Source organism: Helicoverpa armigera, chromosome 30 (genome assembly GCF_030705265.1).
Source record: "Helicoverpa armigera isolate CAAS_96S chromosome 30, ASM3070526v1, whole genome shotgun sequence".
NCBI classification, from domain to species: Eukaryota; Metazoa; Arthropoda; class Insecta; order Lepidoptera; family Noctuidae; genus Helicoverpa; species Helicoverpa armigera.
This window is the reverse complement of record NC_087149.1, coordinates 1245376-1262360: the sequence shown is the minus strand read 5'-3', so window position 1 is coordinate 1262360 and position 16985 is coordinate 1245376. Positions and strand designations below refer to the sequence as shown.

Below are 16985 nucleotides of genomic sequence, written 5' to 3'. Positions count from 1 at the left end.
CTCGCAATGTCTCCTCTGAACTTTCTGAAAAAAATAAATATTTCTAATATCTGTAAATGAATAAGTGTAAAAAAACATTACTGAAATACATTATACTGTTATTTTAATTCAAAATAACTTTCTTTTGCTTTGTCATACCTATAAAGTGTCTGTTGGACACTACTGGTCAGTTACGTCACAAAAGCATTCTGGATAGTTAAGGGTTAAAAGCGTGATTTTTAAACTATCATTTTATTAGTTACTGGACTATTTTAAGAATTTATTTTCTGTTACAAACTACAAGTAACGCCATCTTTGGTGTATTGCGTGAATTATAAGCTGATAAACTTACAACATATTTAAATATCGAACATGAACATTACTCAAGACAGCGCCATCTCTGACTCTATTACGTAGTTTTTAGGAATTAAGGCGAATATCAAAGCTGTGATTCACAATATTACATATTGGTGATTTGATACGCAAACTTGATCAAACCAATTACCAATTATCTTTTCCTATTATTAGATATTGTTATTCTTTTATGTCAATATACTCTGTTTTACGATCAAACGCCAATATTAACAGAACTAAATGCTCTGCTGCTAGTGTAATAAATACGGCGGCTGTTTTCATATAAGGAGATCAGCCAGCTGCGCAGGACATATTATAGTGCACAAGCATTTGCTTGGACACAGGTGCACTCACTATTCCTTCACTCTCATAGCGCGATGGGACGGAAATCCGACACCACCGGAGAGAGATCAGGCGCAGGACCGACATTAACGTGCTCGCCAATGCACGGGTATATCATTCACCAACTTCTAACTAATCTCTGGGCTGCTTTGTGAGAGTTTCTCAAATCCACAAAGCTATTTTAGCCCGACATGGACTTTGAACCAGAGACCCAGTGCACAGCAGTCGCGCTTTGCGACTACTAGAAAAACGAGTCTGTCTTTTTAGGCAAAAATTCTCCGACAATATAAACGTCACGACTGTGAATTTTTACATCTAATTTTCTTGGTTATCGGTGAACTTGGGCCTTAGCAAAATATATTAATACCGTTTGTTTTATCGTTGTTATTATAGGAAGAATGCTACCTATGATCTTTGTACCCACCTTTTGCTTTCTTTATTTGTAAGTATTAAATTTTTTTATGCTGAATAATAATGAAAACTTACCTAACACCATACCGGGCGTAGTCCGCCACAGCAGACCGGTTTGACAGTTCTTCTTGGCTGTCAACTGTCAATGTCACCGCCTCGCTGTCATCCTGTGTGACCTGGGGGAGAAGGTGGAATATTAAAACTTGACACCTCATCTTCCGAGCCTTTTCCCAACTATGTTGGGGTCCGCTTCCAGTCTAAAAGGATGCAGCTGAGTACCATTATCATTTACGACAGTTAAGTTTAGTCAATAAGCAAACTTATTGAAGAGAACAGTCCAAAGTTAAAGCCTAAAGGCTGGAAGTAAGTTAAATGTACGAACACAAAATAATATTGCGCATGCACAAGGCGACAAATGGCTGACTTCAGAGTGGCATTGTTATTTGAAGAAGAACTGTAAGGGCCTGTAATCGAAGTAGACAAGCTGTCGAGAATTGACGATAAGGTTCTTTTAACATACAGACAGACATGTGATGCTGGGGAGTTTGTTGCGCCACTTCTTCTCAACAAAAACACATAGGAAGTGGTAAAGGGTGGGCGTTTTGGGGGCTGTCTTTTGTAAATTTTTTTGACGTTCGAAAAGTGCTGTTTTGTAGCCAAGTTTGAATAAATAATTTTTGATTTTGAATTCTCTGCGCAAGGCGATACGGCTGACCCGGATGCGAGGGAAAACTGATAATACCCTCGTTAATACTGTTTCTCAGACTTGCTGGCTCCTGACTACCCGTAACAACTGCCAACAACAGCCAGTATCCACCCAGTTACAAGAGTTACAACTAAATACGGAAGAACTCGTCATGATAAGGTCCACGGACTTTGTCCAGAGATGCTTAAACTTTTGACAAGATAATTTCCTATCCTTGCTTAACATTATAATTGATCGACCCGTGAGGCTGTTACTTAGCCACGAGCTCCATTCTAGAATATCATCATCATCAGCCTATCGCAGTCCACTGCTGGACATAGGCCTCTCCAAGTGCACGCCACTGAGATCAATTTTCGGCTTCTCGCATCCAGTGCCTGCCAGCCGTCTTGCGCAAGTCATCAATATATCAATTTAGAAATACTTACAAGGAAAAAACTATATTTTTTTATCCGCTTTTCAATATCACAACCGTCTAGTATAAACTTCAAACCACAAATGCAAGAAAATACGCCACAAAAATCCTCACTTTTGTTTGGGAACACAATAAAATATCTTAGTTCCTATTTCGAGCACTATTTAACATAAAAATTATAATGACAATCTCTTCAGTACCGTCTTTAAGACGTTTCTGATTGAAACACAATGCAATACTGATATACTTATTTACGATAACAAAATGTTGTTCTAGTGATCTTCAAATAATCTAAGTGGGCCAAAGATTAAAAACTATGACATTGAATTTTACATGTTAACTGTACCTACTTGAGTTCAGATAGGCAGTCGCTCCTTTTAAAAGCATTTTTACGCCCTGCTCAGACAATAAACCGTAGGTCCCGGCTGTCATTGAACATCCTTGACAGTCGTTACGGGTAGTCAGAAGCCAGTAAGTCTGACACCAGTCTAACCAAGGGGTCTAACCAGTCTAACTATTGGGTTGCCCGGGTAACTGGGTTGAGGAGGTCAGATAGACAGTCGCTCCTTGTATAGCACTGATACTCAGCTGAATCCGGTTAGACTGTTCTGACCGGTTAGATAAATGAATTCTTATGAATAAATGAATTTAGATTGGAAGCCACATAGTTGGGAAAAGGCTCGGAGGATGAACTATACCTACTTGAGTTCAGATAGGCAGTCGCTCCTTATACAGGGTGTTTGGCGCATGGACCGACAAAAATTTTTGGGGGATTCGTGAGGCCATGTACTAGTTTTCACTCATAGACCCAATGTCCTATATGTCACTGTATTCGAGATACGATTTTTTTTGTTTGTTTTTAAAAATTACCGGAACTATCACCTTTAAAACGCTATAACTTTTCAGTCTGTTGTCGAATTTACACCAAATCACTTTCATTGCGTTCTCTGATGTATTATTATTCCAAATAAAACATAAATTCATAGCACTAGATGGAAAAAAAACTTGTTGAGCTTCCAAACTAAAAATGAAAAACGTATGAAAAATGTCAAATTCAAAATTAATTATAAAAAAGTAAAAGCTTTTATGAACTTCGTTTAATAAAAAAATTGCCTACTTAATACCCTTTCCAACGATATGCCACATGGGTGTGAAATCATTAATAATGTCGTCAAAATCAGAGCAGGAACGAACACGCACTCTAACGTCTCTAACAACGAACCCGTTTGATAGAACAATGGTAAGCAGGTAATTGGCAGGTAAACTGCCTGTCTCTTTCTTACGCATGAAAAATATCTCTTGTCTTTGTCTATCATTGGGTTGGAGTTTGTTATGTGATCCTTGTTTAGTCGAGATTTGACTATCTCTGCTATCGGAAGTGTCCGTGTATTTCACGTTTTCCTATTTCGTTGTTTTTTGTTAAAGTTTGTTTTTGTTAAGTTTTGTTTGTTGAACTTTTCTGTTAAACTGTTGGTGTATTCACCGTGCTTGTTACAATGCCTAACTTCAGCAACGAAGAGTATGCTGACATGTTGTTGGCATATGGCAGCGCTAATTGTAACGCTCGTGAAGCGCGTAGAATTTACCAGCAGCGTTATCCTAACCGGCGTATACCACACCACGAGACGTTTGCTACAACCTATCGACGTCTGAGGGAGACTGGAAACATAAATTTCCAAGAGCCTCGCGTTAATGTGAGGCAACATAATGTTGTAATTGATGAAAGCATTTTGCAAGCTTTTGATGAGGATCCAACGACAAGTATTCGAGTTGTAGCTGAAAGACTTCACTTGTCGGTTTGGAAAGTTTGGTCAGTTCTTCGGGAAAATGGAAAGCATGCGTATCACTACACTTCTGTTCAAGGTACGTTAAGTACTTTATTTATTTTATCAGGCGAAATCGTAAAACTAAATTTTGAACCAGTTATCTTCGACCTTATTGTGCTGAAATTTTGCACCCAAAAAACTTGTATTTTAAAATGGTTTTAACCATACACTTATTTTAAACGTTTACAAATATCCTTGTAGCTTTACTGGTTCGTTTTTCAAATAAATACCTAGTAACTTTTATTTTTCTAATTTTATCTTTTAAATTTATGTTAGTTTTGCCATTCAAAAGTGAATTTTTACCAGTCTTTAATGGATTGTTCTAGGTCTCATAGATGATGATCACAGGAGACGGCTCGATTTTTGCCGATTTATGATGCATACGGACGTAGATGATACAAATTTTTAAAAGAATTTTGTGGACTGATGAATCCAATTTTAATCACGAGGGAATTGTGAATCTCCACAACCTTCACCATTGGGCGCAAAAGACAAAATCCCGCAAGAAAAGACAAAGTTCCTTTCAAACTAAGTTTAGTGTAAACGTTTGGGCGGGGTTATTGGAAGACACCTGATCGGTCCACATTTCTTACCAGAGCGCCTGACCGGAGAAAATTATTTGAATTTTTACTCGAAGATTTACCTGAATTGGTATTACCAGTATTAGATGGAGAACCAATTATTTTCCAAAATGATGGCTGTCCAGCACATTACCAGCGAGACGTGCGAGAACATTTGGACAACTGTTTTCCAAATTCATGGATCGGAAGAGGCGGCCCAATTCCTTGGCCTGCACGTTCACCAGACCTGACGCCCTTGGATTTTATGTCTGGGGCCGTGCAAAAGAAATTGTGTATGCGACTGAAGTACCCACAAGAGAAATTTTAATCGAAAGAATAAATTGCGCCTTTGAAATTATGAAAGCAGAAATGCGACTGAGGACGACGACTGTAGAAATTAGAAAAGATGCCGTGCATGCATTCGCAACAGAGGCAGTCATTTTGAACATAATTTATAACTTAAATTTAATTAAAACATTTTAAAACATTTTTGTGTTTTCATTACCCTGGCACTGGTTAATGTGTACCTTTAGGTTTGTGACGACATTATTAATGATTTCACACCCATGTGGCATATCGTTGGAAAGGGTATTAAGTAGCATTTTTTTTTTTAAATGAAGTTCATAAAAGCTTTTTTTTTTATAATTAATTTTGAATTTGACATTTTTCATACGTTTTTCATTTTAAGACTTTGGAAGCTCAACAAGTATTTTTTTCCATCTAGTGCTATGAATTTATGTTTTATTTGGAATAATAATACATCAGAGAACGCAATGAAAGTGATTTGGTGTAAATTCGACAACAGACTGAAAAGTTATAGCGTTTTAAAGGTGATAGTTCCGGTAATTTTTAAAAACAAACAAAAAAAATCGTATCTCGAATACAGTGACATATAGGACATTGGGTCTATGAGTGAAAACTAGTACATGGCCTCACGAATCCCCCAAAAAATTGTGTCGGTCCATGCGCCAAACACCCTGTAGAAGCATTTTTAAGGCCCCAGCTCACATCTTATTTTCGGAACGCACGATAAACTGTAAGTCCGGTTAGACTGGAAGCCGACACCAACATATTTGGTAAAAAGGCTCGGGAGACGATGACGACGATAAAATATAGGTCCCGGCTGTCATTGAACATCTTTGGCAGTCGTTACGGGTAGTCAGAAGCCAATAAACTTGCTTACAACAACTGTTTACTTTGAAAATTGAACGTAAAAAGTCATAGTAGACAATTGTTTTAAGAAAACTGACGTTTATTTAGATGATAAACTCGGGCGTAAGTATACCATTTTTTTAATTTTTATCCTAAAATTTGTAAGAATTAAAACATTAACATTTGTTTAAGTAACTCGCCTATATTGTGATCTACCTAATTCTTGTTTTCATAAAATAAATTAAAAGGAGAGAACCTATACCTACTCTTGTTTCCGGAGCGGGGAAACTATTGAAATTACTAAGTATTACTACTAAGGAATTTCGGGAGACAAATTAAAAGCGTGTTACCGATTCTGAGGTACTTTTAATTGTAAAAAAACTAATCTACTGTCTGACCCATCTCGGCGCGACATCTCCGGTGGGGCGACTTATCTACCTAAGTTCTTAAAATTATAGTCAGCACATTATACATGTGTGCGTACAGACTTAATCTAGGGCCGAAGGCTGGGTGGTCACCATAGCTCCTCCGACCTTAAGAGGAAAATTATCGGGAGAATCGATTTTAGATTGGTTCCGATAATTTTTCTTGAAACACGTGTATTTCAGCAATTTGAGCCGAACAACATAAACGGAAAATACAAAAATACTTAAAATAACTAAACCTAAGGTCACGTACACCAAGGACGCACTGAAGCTACTGTCCCTTTTATCAAAAACACTTTCGATCACTTCACTATGTTTTAACGAATACGCCATATATTTCACTTCGTCTAGATTTATGCCCTTCATATCAAGTGCACGTGTACTGGATAGCTGTGCGTTAGTGCGTAACTGAGGTAAGGCGATGATTGGTACTCTTTTCACCACATCGGACTCTATGAAGATACGATGATTAATGTGTATGCCATGAATCTCCACCTCACAGGGTTCTTCGATGGTCATCAGGTAAGTACCAAATACCAATTGTCTACTGGTCTCATCCTTGCATCGTTCTGTTAGTGTGGTCTTCTCTTCACTATACAGGATCCAGTTGTTGTTAGCGACTTGTTGGACTCTGACCTGTTCGATTTCTATTGGATGTTGTTTGCAAAGGGTAAGGTCGTTTTCGAAATTCATAAGCTGTTCGACACAGGTAAGTTCATAGAAGGGGATCCTGTTGTCTGCAGTGCAGAGGAAGCGAGCACCGGCAGAGAATGGTCTACACGGTATTGCGATTGGTGAGTATCTATTTTCTTTCGCCAATAGGTAAGGGTATTTGGGGAAAATAGCTAGGGTCTTATTTTCGGTGTCATGGAAAATTGGTAGGGAGTAAATCTTATAATAGTTATAAGTAACATTATCGGTAAGTGGTATCTCCATTATAAACGTTATTTGATTACTTTTAATAAATGATTTAACACATATAATCTCTTCTATTTTTAACAAGTTCGCTTCGGCGGGAGGATATATTAAGCTTTCATATTCGGATATTAATTTAAGATGATATAAAAGTTCTGAAGAATTAACAATTGATTGATGTAAAATAGAGACTCTGCTTAATGCAAGTGCAGTTTCGATTTCACTTAATCTAATAAATATAGTACGAAAGTTACTCATGAAAACATTGAACAACCCAGTTAAGTACGTCAGAAAAATCCAACTATTTTGCTGAGCAGTTAAATCTTTAATTAATGTTTCAATTTTAGTTAACCTGTTATGGAAGTTAATTGTATTCTGTTCAATAGTTTCAGTGGCATTAATAAAACTGTCAAACATTTTAGAGACCAATGTTAACCTTTTAGATATAGTGATTTGACCTTGATTCAATTTAGAAATGAGATTATCATACTTCAACGCATCATCATGATCCAAATTACCGGTAACAATTTTTATAATAGAGCCCAGTGGATTAATGAGTCCTCGTTTAGATCGTTTGGATGGTATAAGCTGTTGGTATTTTTCTACAGTTAAATCACGTATGGAATCTGTATGCATTTTAATAGTCATAATTTCTTGTGAGTATGATGCATTCCAATCAATTAAATTACAAAGCGCTTGATAGTTGGTAGAGATGTAGTTAAGGTCAGTATAAATTTGATCTAGGCTGATGATCTTTACAATAGTCCACTGATCAGTTTGGAAATATGCATGACCTTGTTTCACCGGTAAAACTCCTGGATTACCTTCAAGATTTTGCAGATGAAGGGCCAGCGACAGCATCGTGACTGTCATCAATAATATGCCGCACCTGTGGAGGACGTTTTATATTTTTAATAGGAATTTTGGTATCCCTTTCTCCTATTTTTATAGGTAAAATATTTTTATCTGCTTTGCCTGTTACTACAGCTTTTATATATCGGGGCTTATCCTTACTTTTACGCTTATTTATGTCTTTACCGAAAACAATTTCTCCTTTTTTAAACTTTATTTCACCTTCACCACCCTTACTCTCTCTATTCTTTTCTTTAATATTAACCATTTTGTCTGCTAAGTGTTCGTATAATGTTTTTATTCTTTTGCATGATCTTTTACTAATTTTGGAAATAACGTTTTTCTAATTCTATGCTAAACGGACTGCTTGAGTCGGTATGTCCGAAGACAACTTCAAATGGTGCAAGTTCAGTGACTGAGTGAATAGTGTGATTGTATGCCAGAACAGAATAAGTCATAACCGAAGCCGCATCAGTACATTGTTTTTCGTATTTGGCCAGTCTGTAAATTTCTATTATAGTGGAGTGGAACCTCTCAATAAGACCCATTGAATTGGGGTTATTAGGGGTTCCAATGTGGAAATCAATTTTATGTAAATTCAAAAATTCCTTAATTAGTTCATTATTAAATTCGGTTCCGGGGTCTGAGCTTATTCTTCTGGGTGTACCGTAATACGAAAAATATTTCATCAGTGCTCTAGTTACTTCGGGAGTTGATTTTCCCTGAGTTTCGATTGCCTGACCTAATTTGCTAAATGCGTCAATTATAGTTAAATAAGTTTTACCTTCTATACTAAAAAGATCTATAAATAGCTCTTGAAAAGGCGCGTCTTGGGTTTGTGTTAGTTGTAATATAGGTTTGATGGGTTTCCTATCATATTTCATTCTACGGCACCCATCGCAACTGTTTATGACGGCTGTTACAGTTTCCTGCATTCTATTCCAATAATAATTTCTACGGAGCCTAACTAGCGTTTCTTTTATGCCTCTATGACAGGTCTTTCCTTCATGGTGTTTAAGTATAAGTGCCTTTTGCTCTCCTTCATCTTCTACAAAAATAACTCTTTCTGTACATTCAAATAGGTTAATAGTTCCCTTTCTGAATAGTTCAATTATTATATTGCTAAATAGTTTCCGATGTTCATTCTCCTCAAAATAAATGAAATATTTTAATTTTGGCTGTATGTATTCCTTTAAAAAGTCCTTTACTAATTGCGGATTATCTTTTGGCAGGAAAACTTCTAATATCTTTTGTTTGTCACGTGACAGGTTCTTAACATGCATTTGATTTTTAAACCATGAAAATATTAAGATTTGATTCGGCTTGGTGTCGATCGCCTCATGTAAAATAGGTATACCGGTTGATTCTAATTCTACAGCGGAATGAACGGTTTCGTTCGACTTACTGGACACTGATCGTATTGGATACTCATTTGTATCGTAGTGAACTTCTCTAATATTGTCGGAAAAATCTATAGGACTACAGGTCATAGTTCGACTAGAATCAGATATCGTTACTGTTGATGAACCTTTACTATCTGCACATTCATTTAGATTTTTATCTTCCTTCTCATCAATATTAACTGCTAGAGACTGATTTTCGTCGTCTGTGAGTAAGGCATTGATTTTTATTCTGGACAGAGCGTCTGCATTTGTATTTTGTTTGCCGTTTTGTGAATTAAATCAAAGTCGTAATCTTGCAAACGTAACCGCCAACGTGTGAGTTTGCTACTAGGGTCTTTAAGAGATTGGAGCCAAGTTAAGGGACGGTGGTCAGTATATATATAGAATTTTCTACCGTACAGATAGGGCCTAAAATGCTTTACTGCCCACACTATAGCGAGCAGTTCACGTTCGATGGTACTATAACGTGATTCTGTATCACTGAGGGTACGACTAGCATACGCAATGGGCTTGTCACTGCCAATCTGTCCTTGTGACAGCACAGCGCCTAGAGCGACATTGGATGCGTCGGTCGTCAGTATAAATGTTTTGTCATAGTCAGGGTATTGTAACAGTGGGGCATGTGTCAGGAGTTCCTTGCATTTGTTAAATGCGTCTATGTATTTCTGGTCAATAACAATTTTGTTGCGCTTTTTTAAGCAGGCTGTCAATGGTTGAGTAATTTTTGCAAAATCTTTTATAAAACGTCTGTAGTAACCTACAAGTCCAAGAAAGCTCTTAATCTCTGTCGTTGTCTTTGGTAACGGGTAATTCAATACAGCGTTTATTTTGTCGTCATTAGGCTTTAGCCCGTCTTTAGTTATAGTGTGTCCAAGGTAGAGCACTTCTTTGCGTAAAATTCAGATTTGTCTAATTGAATTTTCATGTTAGTTGTTCTAAGTCGGTCAAATACAATTCTTAATTTATTTATCATTTCGTCAAGGCTATTTCCGTAAATTATTATGTCATCCAAGTATACCATGCAGTGGAGTCCTTGCAGACCACGCAAAATATTATCCATGGTCCGTTGGAAGGTAGCAGGAGCGGTTTTAAGTCCAAACGGCATTCTGAGAAACTCAAAATGGCCATTTTGCGTCGAAAAAGCTGTCTTCTGTCTATCCTTCTCTTCTACTTCTATTTGGTGGTAGCCGCTTGCTAGATCCAATGTGGTGAAGTACACACTCTTTCCTAGTTTGTCGAAAAGGTCATTAATATTAGGTAGGGGGTATTTGTCGTCTATGGTTATGTCATTCAGTCGTCTGTAGTCTATTACCATCCTGTATTTAATTTCACCAGACGCATCCTTCTTTTAGGGACAAGGTGAACTGGAGCACTCCAAGGGGAATGAGATTCTTGTATAACATTTTCATGAAGTAATTTTTCTACCTGATTATTTATTTCGTTTTGGATGAAAGGTGCCTGTCTATAGGGTTTAATGTATATAGGATCTTCATTTTTGGTACGTATGTGATGTTTAACCTGATTAGTAAACGTAAGGGGGATTTGGTCACAGTAGAATATGTCCTTATATTCCCTACAAAGTGCATAAATTTTCTCACGTTCTTCGCCATTGGTATGATCGAGTCTTAATTTATCTAAATTTTCTTCAAGTAATTTGTCAATTTCTAGAGGAGTATTGGTCGTAGTAAAATTAATGTTGTATTCTGTATTTTCATATGGCGTTACTGTGAAAGGTTGGCAAATAGTCAGTTGTTTTGGGCAATCTGAAGTGTTTTGAATTACTGTAAATGCGTATCCACTATCACAGTTTACTAAAGCACTAGGCATTCGTAGTCCATTTCGAAATTCTTGGTAGTCAAGAATAGCGTCACCTGAATATTGATCTACTGGCAATTTAAATCGTTGTTCTGAACGTGGCTGTACAGTAATTTTATAATTTAAATTATTATTGATTATTGGAATACAAGTGGAATTCGTTTTAAGATTCGTTCTTTTAGATCAATAATTGCACCTAATTGCTGTAAAGGTCGTTACCTATAAGCCCGTCATACCGTGGATCTACTTCGTATACATAGAACTTATGCCAATCGTCACTAACAAAGGTAGGTAGAAGAGGAATTTCTATTACTTCATTATGTCTACTAGTAGCATGAGTACTAACCACCTGAAAATTTTCATTACGTATATAGTCGTAAAATACTCATATGCTTTTGTAGGACCAATGAACGATCTCATACTACCAGTATCTATCATCATTTTGCGTCTATCTCTTCTACATAAATATACGGTAGCTCTAAATTAGAGTCAAAATTTAATTCTAAGATTTCTTGTCCGTCGAGGCACTCTCCTGAAAATCCAGTGCCTGAATTTCATTTTCTGATTGTAATTCATAGTCAACATGAGTCTCGTCATGATAATTAATTTCATTTGAGTCACCATAATAGTCATCGTCATAGTTAGAGTAATAGTTATTGTAATAAGGCTCATAGTCGTCAGCAGACAATTCATTTAAATTGAAACCTTGTGGTACATTCGATTTAGGTTGGGCTGTTCGCATAGACACATCAGTAGTTTGCGTTTGAGGTTTTAGTATTTGTGGGGTATTAGAATTATTGGGGGATTTGTAACCAAACTGCTGAGGTTGCAACGGTTTATAGCCAAACTGTGGCGGTGGCCTGTATCCTAATTGTTGGGGTGGCCTGTACCCAAATGGTTGAGGTGGCCTATACCCGAATTGTTGAGGTGGCCTGTACCCGAATTGTTGGGGTGGCCTGTACCCAAATTGTTGAGATTGGGGTAAGTACCCAGGCTTGGGGCGTGATGTTAATGCATTTGGTAATTGACCTTGGGGCTGATTGAATTTATTCTGTGGAATACCGAAATTAAATTTAGGTGTGGTAATATTATTTGGCAATAAAGGTTTGTATCCCGCTGGCGTCATTACCAATTTTGATCCGAAACTGCTAGATTGACCGTAAATGCGATTCCTAGTATTATACTGCTCTAAGAAATTAACTTCCTCAAGTACTATACTCAAGGCCGCTTCTAAACTAGAGGGTGCCTTAAGCCTTACAATACGAACCATATTCTCTGGGAGATTGTATAAGAACACATTCAAGGCCGTATTGTTATAAATAATTGTCTTTGCACTCTTCAAATCAGTATCCTCAATCATGTTGACCTTGGACATCAATAATGATCGAACACTTTGGATTCTATTACAAAATTCTAAATAACTTTCACCGGATTTAATTTTAAGGATTCTAATTCGATATTAATGCACGCTTCGCTACGCGGGTCTCCAAAATGTTGAATAAGTAGATCTTTAAAAGCAGACCATGTCACAATATCTTCACGTTCTGATAAGAGCGCTGCGGCGTCATCTCTCAATCGACTAGTTAAAACATTATAAACGTAAAGATTTTGTTCGTGGCTACCCTTATATCGGTCAAGGACATACTGACACTTTCGCAAATAAAGATTTAACTGTCTTTATCACCATTATACAAAGGTATTAATTGAATAATTTCTTTGGGTATTTGTTCAATAGTCACTGAAGTCATCATGTTCACAGAGTAGAGAACGGAACAGATAAAACAATTCGTGAGAGTACAATTGACTATGCTATGAAACACACAAGATAACACAATTCAAACATAACACACGTAAATCAGAAAATAATTAGACGCAAAATGTATGTAATAGTTTAGGTAATAAAATTAAAAATATTAATGTATAAAATATATATTTTTTTTATATTAGGTGTAGAATTACATACACTTTACTTATTACTTTTAATAAAACACATTTATAAAAATATCAATGCAAAGAATACACTTGAGATAACAATTAATTGGCGTCTCTGAAAGTTTAACTACTCTATGTCGGTTCTATTTATAGAACACAATGAGATAAGCCAATAATCTAAATGAACACGTTATAATGAGAGAGGTTTAATCTCAAAATAATGTAGGTATTAAGTATTGGGGATAGAGGAACATGGATTGGCGAAAAAATCACTCACCAGCCAGCTGCTACTCTCATCCTTGGTATTCCTTTGTTTGCCCACACGCACCAAGAGTAATTTATTTGGTTCGTCGGATTTCACTCGTCCTTAAATTCCCACAGCTATCGTGCAGCTCGTCCTCGAGACACGCGACGAATTTAAAACCGCGAAGAATTTAGGAATATAACAGCGAAATCCTACCGGCTGCGCCACTCTTGTTTCCGGAGCGGGGAAACTATTGAAATTACTAAGTATTACTACTAAGGAATTTCGGGAGACAAATTAAAAGCGTGTTACCGATTCTGAGGTACTTTTAATTGTAAAAAAACTAATCTACTGTCTGACCCATCTCGGCGCGACATCTCCGGTGGGGCGACTTATCTACCTAAGTTCTTAAAATTATAGTCAGCACATTATACATGTGTGCGTACAGACTTAATCTAGGGCCGAAGGCTGGGTGGTCACCATAGCTACCTACTTGCATATTACAAAAAATATTTGTACTTGTGAAAAATGTCACCTCTGCGTTTAAATTGGTCATTGACATACTTAATAATTCATACCATTTTCATTGATTTTAGCGGTCAATGTTATAGTCAGAAATAACTTAATTATGTTCTATGAAAATAATTTATCCTTTTGGCTAATATTATAATGTGAATGTAGCTTTGTTTGTCGGTTTGACACGCACGCTCTGTTTGCCAGCGGGGCCCAGTAGGGCCAAAGCCTGCCGGGGCTGCGGAATTGTTCGAAAGAGTTACCGCGACCCTGGTACATAAAAGGCCATCAAAAATCATCAAATGACCCCTCCCGCTGCGGGTTAGCAGCGGTGAGGGAGTGTCAGACTCTTACTGACTAAAAACCGTCGTGTTCCGTCGTAGGCCTCTTATGTACCAGGGCTGCGGTAACTCTTTCGAACAATCCCGCAGCCCCGGCAGGTCTTGGCCCTTCAGGGCCCCGCTGACAGCCCATGCATCAAGATATGATGTTGAGGAAAACAAATATTCCAGAAAATGTTTATCAGACTAGCGCTTTTTTTGTGTGCACAAGCATTTGCTTGGACACATCACTATTCCTTCTCTCTCATACATAGCCCAATGCTATCCGACACAACTGGATTTTACCTAAGCGACATACGATTCACATCCGACTGAGATCCAATCACGACTCAATTACAATTGAAGCGTATGTGGCATTTCGATATTTTTTATTAAATAAACGTTTTTATCCGTTTCTGTGATTCAATTTTGAATCATATTGTCTGCAAATTATTTACGATTGCAATATGATTGTAGAGAAAACTACCGAATGGGCCTGATTCTCGTATGTTTATAATGTCAAAATTGAATAGAAAGTGAATAAATTGCAATAGCAGTTTTATTCTTTGTAAACAGTAAACACTCTACGCCATTGCAACACAAAACAGAGTCTCGCTTCTGCACAATTTCTTTACTTAATCTTTGGTCTTTGTTATAGTCATGTGTGTACTGAAATCTGATTTGTAGATAAGATACTGTTCAATATGTCACTGTTATACTATGTTATCTCTAAAAATAAATGTGTTATATATGTACTAGAAACTGCGCTTCATTTCTGTACTGATAAAATTAAGGAAAACATTTTTTTTTGTTTGTTTCATCTCCCGATTTTTTTTCCTATTTCCCAACATGTTGGGGTAGGCTTCCAGTCTAACCGGATGCAGATGAGTATCAGTTTTGTAAGGAGCGACTGCCTATCTGAACTCATCAACCCAGTTACCTGGGCAACCCAATACCCCTTGGTTATGGCGGAAATACACTTAGGTATAAGTGTCGTGTCCCACGACTCGTTAGTGTGTTTCCGCCTTTAGACTGGAAAGGCAAAGGCTTCGAAACTACTGAAACAATTTGAAAAATCCTTTCACTGTTGGAAAGCTACACTCTTCCCGAGTAACATAGGCTATATTTTATCCCGGTACGGGCAGTAGTTCCCACGGGACGCGAGTGAAACCGCAGTAAAGTGGCTAGTATGTCATAAAATTATGAGTAGTCAGAAAGATAAAGTATATTTGGTGAATGATGAATAAAGTATGACTATTAATTTATTTCTGAACTAGATTTTGTCTGTGGCTTTGTCCACATACAATATTTATGTACAAGCTGTTTTCCTATGATCTCAACTGCGTTCCGTGGAAACTCCTGCCTTTACCAAGATAAAATAGGATAAGAGATCCTGTAAAGATATTTTAAGGTGTTTATATATAAATAAAATATAGCCTATGTTATTCGGGAAGAGTGTAGGTTCCCAATTGTAAAAGAATTGTTAGTGGAAATATGTAGTACTAATTTTGTGAAATTTATTATATTCTTAACATGTACCACTATCCTTTATTTTGAGTAAATAATTAAATAAAATCGGTTTGATATTTTGGGAGGCTTTATGAGACAAACAAACAAATAATATGTCCTCTTTATTATATTAGTATCAATTCGTCATAATATGTCATGATATCTGACATTATTCATATCATGATTAAGTACCTACATCGATAAAAAATTAGATCTGACCAGGGGGCGTGAAAATAATGCTTCTATAATATACAGATTTGTGTGCAAAAAAGTTTAAATATAAAATTGGGTAATGTAAATAATATGAGATTGACCTAAAGATCCTTTGATAAAATTAAACCTTTATTTTTAGGACTATACTGGTTGTTTGTAGTCATAGTGGCACAGTGGATAAAAGATCTCTAAAGTACAAGGGTTCGATTCCAGGTCAGGCAATTACTAATGCAACTTTTCTAAGTCTGTGTGTACTTCCTAAGTATATCTTGGACACCATTGACCTTGGTTGAGGAGATCAGATAGGCAGTCGCTCCTTGTAAAACACTGGTACTCAGCTGCATCCAGTTAGACTGGAAACTGACCTAAACACAGTTTGGAAAAGGAAAAGGCCAGGCACATAATAATATTGTCTGTAATAAGGGACTTACCTGTACATTATTTAAGTAATATTTAATAAAAATATTATACCATACAAGGAAAAAAGTCCAAGAAAATATTTAAAAAGAAAATCCTTAACAAACTAGTTCACTATGGTAAAAAAAAAGTATCTAGAACATCAAAGGAACTTATCTTACAGTCCAAGGTAACATTCATTCATCCTAATGTCGTTTTTATCTGCGAGAATAACAACCCGCCACTTAAAGTAGGTACACACTTATAGTAATTACTTAAAGTGCTCAGTAAAACCAGTTTCGCAACTCTCGAACCGAACAAATATAAGGATAAATAAAGTTTTCACACACTAACGTGATGTAATATACCTACAATGCCGACAATACTACTTTTTAAGACACGAAACTTGGTCAAGCAAAGCAATTTACGCTCAAGATGAGACTTTTAGATTATGTGTGTCGTGACCAACCAAATCTTATGTGATTTTCATTGAAAAAATTTCGGTGTTTGCGTCTAAAACTTACCGGCAGAGAATAGAAGATAGTTCGCAAAGTTCACTAGTAACAACGGAACAGTAAAACAATGAGGATATATTTGGGAAAATACCGTTTCCCGAAACGAATAACGCTGCGCGAAATAATCACGAACGCAGACACAGATAAAAAATGGTCCAAAATTTCGAATGTATCAAAAATTGTTGACGTTT

General features: G+C 36.7%; 2 protein-coding genes across 3 annotated transcripts in view; both read right to left on the bottom strand.

Moving 5' to 3' along the window:
* LOC110380537 (pantothenate kinase 3) overlaps nt 1-16973 on the bottom strand; it is a 53929-nt gene extending 36956 nt beyond the window's left edge. Inside the window, exons 1-2 of one of the 2 annotated variants that reach the window (XM_064042936.1) lie at nt 16804-16973; nt 1162-1262 (exon numbers count right to left, since the gene is read on the bottom strand). The gene's annotated coding sequence lies outside the window, so the exon portion shown is untranslated. Of the gene's footprint in view, nt 1-1161; nt 1263-2217; nt 2240-16803 lie in introns of those variants that run through there. The other variant, XM_064042937.1, reaches the window with a different exon arrangement.
* LOC126055557 (uncharacterized) lies at nt 6089-13828 on the bottom strand. Its single transcript, XM_064042911.1, has 2 exons — nt 13362-13828; nt 6089-7971 (listed from the first exon to the last, which is right to left on the bottom strand). Exons 1-2 carry the CDS (start codon nt 13379-13381, stop codon nt 6231-6233), a joined length of 1761 nt encoding a protein of 586 aa, XP_063898981.1. The 5' UTR covers nt 13382-13828; the 3' UTR covers nt 6089-6230.
* Nucleotides 16974-16985: the final 12 nt, after the last annotated feature.